This window comes from Lycorma delicatula, chromosome 10, assembly GCF_047948215.1.
Source record: "Lycorma delicatula isolate Av1 chromosome 10, ASM4794821v1, whole genome shotgun sequence".
NCBI classification, from domain to species: domain Eukaryota; kingdom Metazoa; phylum Arthropoda; class Insecta; order Hemiptera; family Fulgoridae; genus Lycorma; species Lycorma delicatula.
Genome location: NC_134464.1, coordinates 119,767,582 through 119,780,161, shown reverse-complemented (window position 1 = coordinate 119,780,161; position 12,580 = coordinate 119,767,582). Strand labels below are relative to the sequence as shown.

Sequence of the window (12,580 nt, the reverse complement as noted above, 5' to 3'; positions counted from 1 at the left end):
TCCTTCTTTTAATATAAGTTATGATTCAAGCAGATGTTATTATTAAGGTAGTACTTTAATATAACAAAGAAATTATGAAAATCCAAATAGTAATTTCTAAAAAAATCCACTACAAAAAAATACACTACTGTCTATTTATTCTTCACAAAAGAATGATAATAAGTATAAAATTGAAATAAACAAAGAGAATGATCCAAAAATACTTTTTCCCTTAAGTTACTATGACTATACAGATGACAATGTTAATCTTATGTCATAAAATAAAACATATCTTTACAATTAATAAGGCAGAACTTTAATTATACACATATAATATAGATAACATAAAATTATGTCAACTTGCCTATCTGTAAAAGTTATTATATAATACAATTTTGTATTTGATATTTTAACAATAAATCTGATCTTGATTAAATTAGATACCAAAATAAAATATTGTCCTTTTTCTAAATTTCACTTGGAAGAACCACGTAACAGAATGTCTTACACTAACTACTTAAAACATTATTAAAGAAAAACTGTGCTGTAAAATGTAAAATGGTCTCTGTTGAAAGGTTTTCTCCTCCTAAGGGTGTATATACAAGGTGCTACCCAAAGTTTGGGGAATTTTACCATAAAAATAAAATAGCTTATCATAACTTACAATTTCCACTGTCTCCTTCAAAGTAATTGATACCCTTGGACATTGATACAGTGATCCCAATGTTTTTCCCATGATTCCATGCATCCCTGGAAGTCTGCAGATGTAAGTGTTCGAAGTACATTCTGCATTTTTTCCTGAATCTCCTCAATTGTGTTAAAACAATGGCCTTTAAATTGAAATTTTATTTTCGGAAAGAGAAAAAAGTCGCACGTGGCAAGGTCAAGAAAATAGGGTGGATGGGGAATCACTACCGTCTTTTTGGAGGTCAAGAAATTCTGAACGGCTAGCAATGTGCGCATGGGCGCGTTGTCATGGTGCAGAACCCAGCTGTTGTTACCCCACAGATCTGAACGTTTGCAGCTAATGCTTTCATGTAACCGCTTCAAAACTTCACAATAGAACATCCCGTTGACAGTTTGAACAAGAGGAACAAATTCCTTATGGATAATGCCTTTGATGTCGAAAAAACAATCATCATGGACTTCACGTTGCTGTGAACTTGGTGACTTCCACTGCGACGACTGCTGCTTAGTTTCAAGGTCATACCTGTAAACCCATGTCTCATCACCGGTTATGATGTTGGAGATGAAGTTAGGGTCATCTCTTGCTGAATTTTTCAATTCACTACAGACAGCTACGCGATTTTGTTTCTGGTCGCTGTTCAACAGTCTCGGTACGAATTTTGCAGCAATGCATCTCATGTTCAAATTGTCCGACAAGATGCGTTGCACGGATCCATATGAAATTTGTACGACTACACAAACATCATGGATTGTTTGTCTACGATCTACAACAATAGCCTCTCACACTTTCGCGATGTTTTCCAGTGTTGCGCTTGTTGATGGTCTTCCTGAATGCTCATCATCAGGGACTGTCGTTCGTCCATCTTTGAATTGCTTGTACCATAAAAAAGTTTTACTTTTACTCATAGCATTGTCACCAAATGCTTCCACAAGCATGCAATGGGTGTCTGCACCAGTTTTTTAAGCATGAAGTAAAATTTGATGCAGGTTCTTTGCTCTTTAAAATCTACCATTTAGAACTTCACCGAAGCAGTAAAATACGTTACATAACCGCACGTAAGTCAACAATGCAACCTTTCACCATCACAGCTGTTGGAACACTGATTCACAAAGAGTACTGTTAGCCACATCTAGCGGCAGCAGGTCGTACCAGCAATGGTTCGCAAGCGAAACTTAAATTCCCCAAATTTTTGGGTAGCACCTCGTATACACACAAAGGGCACTATAAAAGTTTTGCAATATGATTTTTTAATAATTTTGCAAAAATCTCCACCAACCACATTATATGTTTCCCCACCCTTCAAAACCAGTCATGCTACACTCATTGTCATCTGAGCACACTCATTGTTGGTGTATTCCATTTTAATTCAACAGATTTTCTAAAATTTTATTGCACCACTATGTTTGATTTTGATGATATTTGGTATATGATAACTACCCACTTTGCAAAAAATATTTTTTATATTAAAAAAAAAATTTTCTAGAGTAATAGACTAATTTCTAACTTGCCAACAGGTTAAAACAGCCATTTTCATCACTTTTTCCATAAGCTGTAGCATTCTTATTTTACATTGTACAGAGGATCAAAAGTGACATTCTGGAAAGAGTAAAGATGGAACTTCATCTTACTGTACTCAAAATTCATTTTTTTACATAACCAAATCTTGTAATGTTTACTGAAGTTGCATTTACAAATTGTTTTTTTCTTCAAATTTTGGGCCCAAAATAAATAATGAAGGGCTAAGGGTAACAGGCCTGTTTTTTACCTTTTAACCCTTAGGTACTAGTAGTACTTATAAAAAAAATTGGGACTGTTACCGTGTGTCCTTCATTAAAAAAAATGGACATCAAATCAAATATTTTTTATGTACTTTAAAACCATATAAAATTTATTTTCTTACTCAAAGGGGTTTATTTTCTTACCTCCTCTATGAATCATGAGACCTTGCCGTTGGTGAGGGGGCTTGAGTGCTCAGGGATACAGAGTAGCTGGACCGAAGGTGCAACCATATCGGAGAGGTATCTGTTGAGAGCCAGACTAAGGAATGATTCCTGAAAGAGGGCAGCAGCTCTTTCAGTAGTTGTTAGGGGCATAAGTCACAATGACTTAAACGGCCATATCAACATCACTCAGTCCTCTGAGTACTGCGCAGCTGAAAGCAATGGAAAACTACAGCTGTTTTTTTTTCCAAGAAAATGTGGCTCTGCATTTTCAAAAGCAATAATGGAGGCGCCTTCCTTGGTAAAATATTCCAGAGGTAAAATAGTCCCCCGTTCGGATCTCCGGGTGGGGACTACTAAGGAAGGGGTCACCAGAAAAGTAAAAAATAACATTCTACGAGTCGGAGCGTGGAATGTTAGAACCTTAAAAAAGGTTGGTAGGCTAGAGAATTTAAAAAGGGAAATGGATAGGGTAAACGTGGATATAGTAGGAATTAGTGAGGTTCGGTGGGAAGAGGAAGGCGACTTTTGGTCGGGTGACTTTAGAATAATTAACTCAGCGTCAAATAATGGGCAGGCAGGAGTAGGTTTCGTGATGAACAAGAAAATAGGGAGGAGAGTGGAGTATTTCAAGACGCATAGCGATAGAGTCATTGTAATAAGGATAAATTCAAAACCTAAACCGACAACGATTGTTAACGTCTATATGCCTACAAGCGCCCATGATGATGATGAGGTAGAATGTGTATACGAAGAGATTGATGAAGCAATTAAACACGTAAAAGGAGATGAAAATTTAATAATAGTTGGAGATTGGAATGCAAGCATTGGAAAAGGCAAGGAAGGAAATATAGTGGGTGAATACGGGCTGGGCAAAAGGAATGAAAGAGGGGACCGACTTATAGAGTTTTGCACGAAGTATAATTTAGTAATTGCCAACACCCAATTTAAAAATCATAATAGAAGAATATACACTTGGAAAAAGCCAGGCGATACTGCAAGGTATCAGAGAGATTATATCATGGTTAAGCAAAGATTTAGAAATCAACTCGTGGACTGCAAAACTTACCCTGGAGCAGACATTGATAGCGACCATAATTTGGTGATAATGAAATGTAGATTGGGGTTTAAAAACCTGAAGAAAAGGTGTCAGATGAATCGGTGGAATTTAGAGAAGCTTGAGGAAGAGGGTAAAGAAGATTTTTGAGGAGGACATCGCAAGAGGTCTGAGTAAAAAAGATAAGATAGAAAAAGTAGAAGAAGAATGGGAGAATGTTAAAAAGGAAATTCTTAAATCAGCAGAAGCAAACTTAGGCGGAATAAAGAGAACTGGTAGAAAACCTTGGGTTTCAGACGATATATTGCAGCTGATGGATGAACGTAGAAAATATAAGAATGCTAGTGATGAAGAAAGTAAAAGGAACTATCGGAAATTAAGAAATGCTATAAACAGGAAGTGCAAACTGGCGAAAGAAGAGTGGATTAAAGAAAAGTGTTCAGAAGTGGAAAGAGAAATGAACATTGGTAAAATAGACGGAGCATACAGGAAAGTTAAGGAAAATTTTGGGGTACATAAATTAAAATCTAATAATGTGTTAAACAAAGATGGTACACCTATATATAATACGAAAGGTAAAGTCGATAGATGGGTGGAATATATTGAAGAGTTATACGGAGGAAATGAATTAGAAAATGGTTTTATAGAGGAAGAAGAGGAAGTTGAGGAGGATGAAATGGGAGAAACAATATTGAGATCTGAATTTAAGAGAGCATTAAAAGATTTAAATGGCAGAAAGGCTCCTGGAATAGACGGAATACCTGTAGAATTACTGCGCAGTGCAGGGGAGGAGGCGATTGATAGATTATACAAACTGGTGTGTAATATTTATGAAAAAGGGGAATTTCCGTCAGACTTCAAAAAAAGTGTTATAGTAATGATACCAAAGAAATCAGGGGCAGATAAATGTGAAGAATACAGAACAATTAGTTTAACTAGTCATGCATCAAAAATCTTAACTAGAATTCTATACAGAAGAATTGAGAGGAGAGTGGAGGAAGTGTTAGGAGAAGACCAATTTGGTTTCAGGAAAAGTATAGGGACAAGGGAAGCAATTTTAGGCCTCAGATTAATAGTAGAAGGAAGATTAAAGGAAAACAAACCAACATACTTGGCGTTTATAGACCTAGAAAAGGCATTCGATAACGTAGACTGGAATAAAATTTCAGCATTTTAAAAAAATTAGGGTTCAAATACAGAGATAGAAGAATGATTGCTAACATTTACAGGAACCAAACAGCAACAGTAGCAATTGAAGAACATAAGAAAGAAGCCATAATAAGAAAGGGAGTCCGACAAGGATGTTCTCTATCTCCGTTACTTTTTAATCTTTACATGGAACTAGCAGTTAATGATGTTAAAGAACAATTTAGATTCGGAGTAACAGTACAAGGTGAAAAGATAAAGATGCTACGATTTGCTGATGATATAGTAATTCTAGCCAAGAATAAAAAGGATTTAGAAGAAACAATGAACGGCATAGATGAAGTCCTACGCAAGAACTATCGCATGAAAATAAACAAGAACAAAACAAAAGTAATGAAATGTAGTAGAAATAACAAAGATGGACCACTGAATGTGAAAATAGGAGGAGAAAAGATTATGGAGGTAGAAGAATTTTGTTATTTGGGAAGTAGAATTACTAAAGATGGACGAAGCAGGAGCGATATAAAATGCCGAATAGCACAAGCTAAACGAGCCTTCAGTAAGAAATATAAGTTGTTTACATCAAAAATTAATTTAAATGTCAGGAAAAGATTTTTGAAAGTGTATGTTTGGAGTGTCGCTTTATATGGAAGTGAAACTTGGACAATCGGAGTATCTGAGAAGAAAAGGTTAGAAGCTTTTGAAATGTGGTGCTATAGGAGAATGTTAAAAATCAGATGGGTGGATAAAGTGACAAATGAGGAGGTATTGCGGCAAATAGATGAAGAAAGAAGCATTTGGAAAAATATAGTTAAAAGAAGAGACAGACTTATAGGCCACATACTAAGGCATCCTGGAATAGTCACTTTAATTTTGGAAGGACAGGTAGAAGGGAAAAATTGTGTAGGCAGGCCACGTTTGGAATATGTAAAACAAATTGTTGGGGATGTAGGATGTAGAGGGTATACTGAAATGAAACGACTGGCACTGGATAGGGAATCTTGGAGAGCTGCATCAAACCAGTCAAATGACTGAAGACAAAAAAAAAAAACTCAAAGGGGTTAACGAGTAATGAAGCCATCAAAACCGCTAAAAACACCATTCCTTTTAACAGTGAACAATGTATCCAAAAAATTCACAGCGTGTATTTTTTTAAAGATAATAATATAGGCCTACTATACAAAATATTTTGATATGTCTATAATGAGATAGCTTATATTCTAGTTTGTTACTTAAAGTATGATTCATACACACAAACTCATGTTTAAACACGAAAGTGAATAGACATGCATGGTCATGAACGTTTGTGTAATCCTAAATGTAAACATTATACGAGGCTTACTGTTTTGATTTCAATGTGATATGATGTATTGTTGCTAGTGTTAATACTGTGGTTAGGTAATACACACTAGTTTATAAAATTACTTAAATACTTTTATGCGATATCTTTTATGTTTAATTTTATTAATTAGAGAAATTTTTATTTTAGCTGTAGAGAAACTGGTATAATACATAGTGAGGTGCAATTTGTAGTTTTATAATTTACACTAATTGTATTGTTATTGTAAGAACCCTTGTATTTTATAAAAACGAATTATGGAGTGTTCAACTGACATTCACACTGAAACAGTATGCCACAAATTGACTTATAATAGATCTTCAGTATTGCACAATATTTTAGAGTTTACTGAACAGCAAATAACATTGATATCTTTAAGAAGCGGATGTACTGAAACAAAGAATATATGTACCTTTCAAAAAACTGAATATTTAGATAAATATTTTCATATTAATGGGAAAAGTTGCTCTGACCCATTTACCTATCACAATAGACTGGTTAAGAAATTTCTTTGGGAAATATCTTTTACACTTTCAACAAGCAATCCAAATTTAAAATTAATTCCAGGTAGAGCACTTCGTACGAAATGCTTAAACAAAATACAAAAACCACAAGATGATACAGGAAGCGAAACAGAATGTCAATATATATTTGAAACTCAATGTGTTAGTGTCAAGTCTGTGAATAAAGCCTGTTCAGCACTTGGCATTTCCTCCGTTAAGATTAAAAAATTATCAAGCAGTGCAAAGGAACCAATTTAAAAAAATAATGTTACAAAAATAGCAGTCAGTTACCAGCAAATTAAATGATTCCTTTGATTTAAATATTTCTACAGAAGAAACCAGTTTAGTGCCACAAAATTATGCTGATTTAGGTAGAGAATATAAAGAATTAATCATCAAAATAAAGGATAAAATGAAAACAGAAAGTTCAACCAAGGAAAAAATTAATATTTAAGTTTATTACCAAGCAGCTGGAGCATTCAAAAAATTCAGAATGAGTTTAGTGTTAGTCAGTATTTAGCCCGCCAATCCAAACAATTAGTTAAAACAAGTGGAATTTTTCCACAAATTTGCAAAAAGAAACCCAGTCATGTAACTGATGAAAATGTTATTAAATGTGTCCAAGATTTTTACCAGAATGATGAGCACAGCCGAATGATGCCAGGCAAGGATTGTGTCTCTGTAAGACACACTGACAGGAAGAAAATTAATTTAAAAAAAAAAGGCTTATCTTATATAACTTAAAAAATTGTACACAGCCTTCAAAGAAAATCGTAATTTAAAAATTGGTTTTTCAAAATTTGATTTAAGATCTAAATTTTGTGTTCTGGCTGGTTGGTCAGGTACTGGCTGGTGGTGTTTGTGTGTGTGTGTGTCACCTATCAAAATGTAAAACTCAGTTATCTACTCCAAAAATGAAATTTGATTATAAAATTCTCCTCCTTTCAATCATGGTATGTGATATAGAAAATGAAATGTACATGCTGTCACAATGTGAAAAATGTCCAGGCACTAATGAAGTGCTGAGATTACTGCAAGAGAACTGGGATGATTTTGATTCTGAAATTATCTTCAAGATAATTTCAGAATCAAAATCATCTTCAAACAGTGGGTTTCTGTTGACCGTTATGAACTAATTACTCAAATTCTTCCACTTCAAGAGTACTAAGATAAACTTACTGAAAATTTAAGTAATCTAAAAAAAATCATTTTGTTGCAAAGAAACAATTTCCTCAACGTTAAACAGGAAAACTTGTTGGAGGGTGATGTATTCTAATAGGAGACTTCTCTCAAAATTTTCCTTTTGTGATATAGGAAGTCCAGTCGTATCACTGGTCAAAAACTTATGCCACAGTACATCCATTTCTCATGTATAATTAAAAAAAGGAAGGAAAATTGCAAAGCCAAAGCTACTGTGTGATTAGCGAGTACTTGAAGCACAATACTACATCACTCTTCTGCTTTCAAAAGCAAGTTATAAATAAAGTAAAAACATTGTTACCACAAGTTAAACAATTTTTTTATTTTTCTGATGGCTCCTCAGCCTAGTATAAAAACAAAAAAAATTCATAAATTTGTGCTACCATCAAGAGATTTTGAAATTGCAGCTGAATGGCATTTTTTTTGCCTCACACCATAGAAAAGGACCATGTGATGGTATTGGTGGAGCTGTAAAAAGAATTGTGACTAAAGTAAGCCTTCAAACGACAGTCAACAATCAAATTCTTACACCTTCTGAAATGTACAATTATTGCGAAGACTATATTAAAAATATAACATTTATTTTCTGCTCTAATAAAGATGTTCAAGAGACTGAAGAATACCTCAATTCTTGTTATCAGGTAATCGCAACAGCCCCAGAAACAAGAACCTTTTACAGTTATGTTCCAACAAATCAGAAATGTATTCTGAAAGTCTGGGTGACCTCTAAATCAGAACATTTACGTTAGTATCGGTGCACAAGGATATTAGTTTTTCTGATTGCTTTATAAATTTACCAAAGCCAAAATCTAAAAATGATATCTGCTGCGTATGCGATGGCAAGTGGTGGTTAGATGAAGTCATTAAAATCAAAATATATGAAAATGAAGAGGAATATCAAATACACATTTTCCATCCGCAGGGCCCTAGTACTTCATTCAAGAAATAATTGAGGGATAATCAAACATGGGTTCAACTGAAAAATACTTTAAAGATTCTCACCCTTCAGACCTTGTTCTATCAATTACTGGAAGAGGACACAACATTACACCAAAGATGAATAAGGAGGACTTATCAGTTCTACTCAATAAAAAAAAAAAAAAACGGGAGCACTAAGTTATGTTAATTAAGTTTGTTATCAAAAAGTGCAAGATTTATTCTTAACTTACACTAGGAGTAAAATAACGTAAAAGTGAATTGAACAACTTGTTAATGTATTTGAATTGTTATCATTTTGTAACTGATTATTTATTAATTATCAATTTACTCATTCTAATGAGTTTAGTTGTAATTTTTATAATCTGAAAATAATTCATAACATCAGTATTTTTGGATACGTTGTTTACAGTTAGAAGGAACAGTGTTTTTAGTGGTTTTGTTACCTTTATTACTCGTTAACCCCTTTAACAAAATAAATGTTATATGATATTAACATACATAAAACCCTAAGCCTTTCATTATTTATTTTGGGCCCAAAATTTGAAAAAAAACAATTTGTAAACCTAACTTCAGTAAACATTACAAGATTTGGTTATGTAACAAAATGAATTTCAAGTACACTATGATGAAGTTCCATCTTTACTCTTTCCAGAATGTCCTTTTTGACCCTCTGTACGATGTAAAATAAGAATGCTATAGCTCATGGAAAAAGTGACAAAAAAGGCTGTTTTTACTTGTTAGCGAGTTAGAAAATAGTCTATTGCTCAAGAAATTTTTTTTTTTTAATATAAAAAAATATTTTTTGGCCACTACAATGTGGGTAGTTATCATATACCAAATATCATCAGAATTAAAAATAGTGATGCACTGATCATTTGTTGAATAAAAATGAAATATCCTGTCACTCTTAAAAGGCCTCCCTTTCAGTTGGTTCTTCACTTTGGGGAACAGTGCAAAGTCACATGGAGCAAGGTCAAAACTGTAGGGAGGATGCACCAACAGTTTATTTCAGGGCTGGCTAAATACTCGGAGCAAACTTTAAAACAGTGCGCTGGAGTGTTACGTTTAAATCTCTTTCTCTTCTAAGTAACTGTAATACATATATCAGTTTTTGTTGGGTTTCTAGCTATGCATGAAATTGGTTAAAGGATGACTTGTAGCTACAAAGAAAATTGCATGACACCACTACCTCTTTTCACTCACAAAGCTAAAATGGGAATGACACTGAGACAGTGACCAGTGCGGCTACAGTGCAGATTAGGAAGATCTGTTTAAACATGCACTAACAAGTAACTGCATGTGATAATCTAATCTGTTGTACCGTGAAACTTTCCTAGTGTCGTACACGCACAAAAGATTAATTTTTAATCATTTAGGTTACTGACCGACACTTTTGTAAACTCATATGTGGCGTTCCTTCACTAATATGACCCATACTGCACTGGCAACGAACTTCACAAGACAAACACACAGCTGCACATGTAAAATATTGATCTGGAAATAAAACTTCAGATCTGTGTGGTATTGCTCCACTGAATTTTTCATTTAAAACCTGTTTAAAACACATAAATAAAATTATAATTTATAATTATAATGAACACAAAACTATAAAAACATTTTTATACATAATAATAATAATAATAATTTACGTAGATTAGTATATATATGTTGTGTTCACAAACTTTTTTATCATAAATAATTATTTATTTATGATACTCAACATTTATATTGGATTTATCTACTGACAGAATTGACACTTAATAGAATAAATTTGATGTAATCACTACATGTTATTTGCAAATTGAAAGCAGACTCCTCTCAAATGTGAGATCGCTGATAAAATGAAAGTTTGTTTTTTCTCATTTACTTTGCAATTTAGTGCAAAATCTAATCACACCTTTAATACAGATAAACTGAAAAACAAAACAATTGTAGCACTCATGATAAAAAGAAAAAACAGGTCAACAAAACCATCAATAGACTGGGACGACTATGCTTGGCATACCCAATATCTTTGCAAATATATTTGAAACCTATTAATTTGCTTCATAATAAAAACTGAGAGTTGATTGTTTTTTACTGCTCAATCACTCTTTTATTAAATTATGTTACTTCATTTAATTACTAAAAAAAAGTACACATTTTGACTACTTTTTTAACTCAAACTTACCTTTCAACTTTCAAGACTATTAAACACAAAAAAGGGATGTCCTGTTATCTGCCAAACAACTAATTTTTTTATTGACATCATCCAAACATTTTTGAACTAACAATTTTCTAGTTATCAGCTATGTTTCAAGTAACACCTAATTCATTCATTTTAATTATCTTTCAAATTAAAAATAAAAGAAAGTCTTTTGATGAGCTCTATAAGAGAATGTGATATTTAAAATATTTTAATAATATTTTTCGCTAGAATAGGAAATGTACAGCAAATCTCACTAGAAAACCATCTTGTCTTATGAGCAGCAAGCAAAATAACAGTATACTTCCCTCACCACACTGCAGTGGATATTTTTTAAAAAAATTTTTTTAACACACACACACACAAAATTATATAATTATTTTGGGCCTGAGATCTAACCTAGTACTGAACCCAAAATGATGATTGAAAGGTTATGCAAGCATGTGTAGTTAATATTTTTAATTAAAAAAAAGTTCTTTCCTCATTACAAATAAAAGTAATTTTTTTTTTAGTGTTTCATCAATTATACAATTATTGCTTTATGGGGATGCTATTAAGAAGGTTTTAATGTTATAAAATTAAAATTTGAATATTTTGAAATTTATTTTCAAGTATAAATTTATGTATAAAAATCATTTAGTTTTGAGTAACGAGCAAATAAACTATCCTTCATATAAACACCACATTTTTGTTATAATTACTCACAATAAACTATTCAATGAGGTGCAGTTCAAAAATAAAGGCCAATTAGTTGTAAACAGCAATTACCAACACTGATTGGTTGGCATGTGCACAGTAGCTTTTAAGTGGTCTGTTGGGCATGTAAGCGTCACATAGTTGTCAGTTCATTGTTGTTTGCCTTTGCAAGACAGTGTGTTAAAATGAGTGTGGTATTAACAAATCCTGCCAGTTGTGAAGTTCGATCACTGATTAAATTTCTAAACGTAACAGGACATAATGCTGCTGAAACTCACAGTCAACTGCATGAAACATATGGACCTACTACAATGAGTGAAGGAAACGTGAGGCAATGGTGTTGCAAGTTTAAGGAAGGCCATTCAAATGTATGTTCACAACAACCAGAGAAGTGGCAGGAGGTCTAGTGTCCGGACTGATGATCTTGGTGGAACGTGTGAATGCAAAAGTGAGAGAAAATCATCGCTTTTCAATTATAAATTTTTCTCTACAATTTCCAAAGGTTTCAAAGACAACATTGTTGATAATCATGACTGGCACTCTAAGCTATAGTAAACTGTGTACATGATAGGTGATGAAAATTTTGTCTTGTGCTTACAAAGATCACAGCATGTGCTGTTTTGTGATCTTAAGCACATGCATAATGCATTCTGCACATGCTTTTCTCAATCACTTTAAGATGAGTGAGACAAACTGTTTCTCCCATATTGTCACTAGCGATGAAACATAGATTTCGTCCATCAATGCTGAGACAAAACAACAACCACTGACAAAAAAACAGTGGTATCATTCTGGTTCACCGAAACCAAAAAATTCAAACAAGCCCCCAGCCTCAAAGGAAAATCATGACAACTGTATTCCAGGACAAGAAGGGTGGGGGCTTTTGATTGATTTCATGGAACCTGGAA

At 33.3% G+C, this 12,580-nt stretch overlaps 1 protein-coding gene across 4 annotated transcripts in view; it reads right to left on the bottom strand.

Moving 5' to 3' along the window:
- LOC142331066 (zinc finger FYVE domain-containing protein 1-like) overlaps positions 1 to 12,580 on the bottom strand; it is a 78,262-nt gene that overhangs the window by 36,507 nt on the left and 29,175 nt on the right. For all 4 annotated transcript variants that reach the window (XM_075376719.1, XM_075376716.1, XM_075376717.1 and 1 more), the window contains one exon: positions 10,177 to 10,343. In XM_075376719.1, coding sequence (XP_075232834.1) covers positions 10,177 to 10,343 — 167 coding nt within the window. The remainder of the gene's footprint in view (positions 1 to 10,176; positions 10,344 to 12,580) is intronic.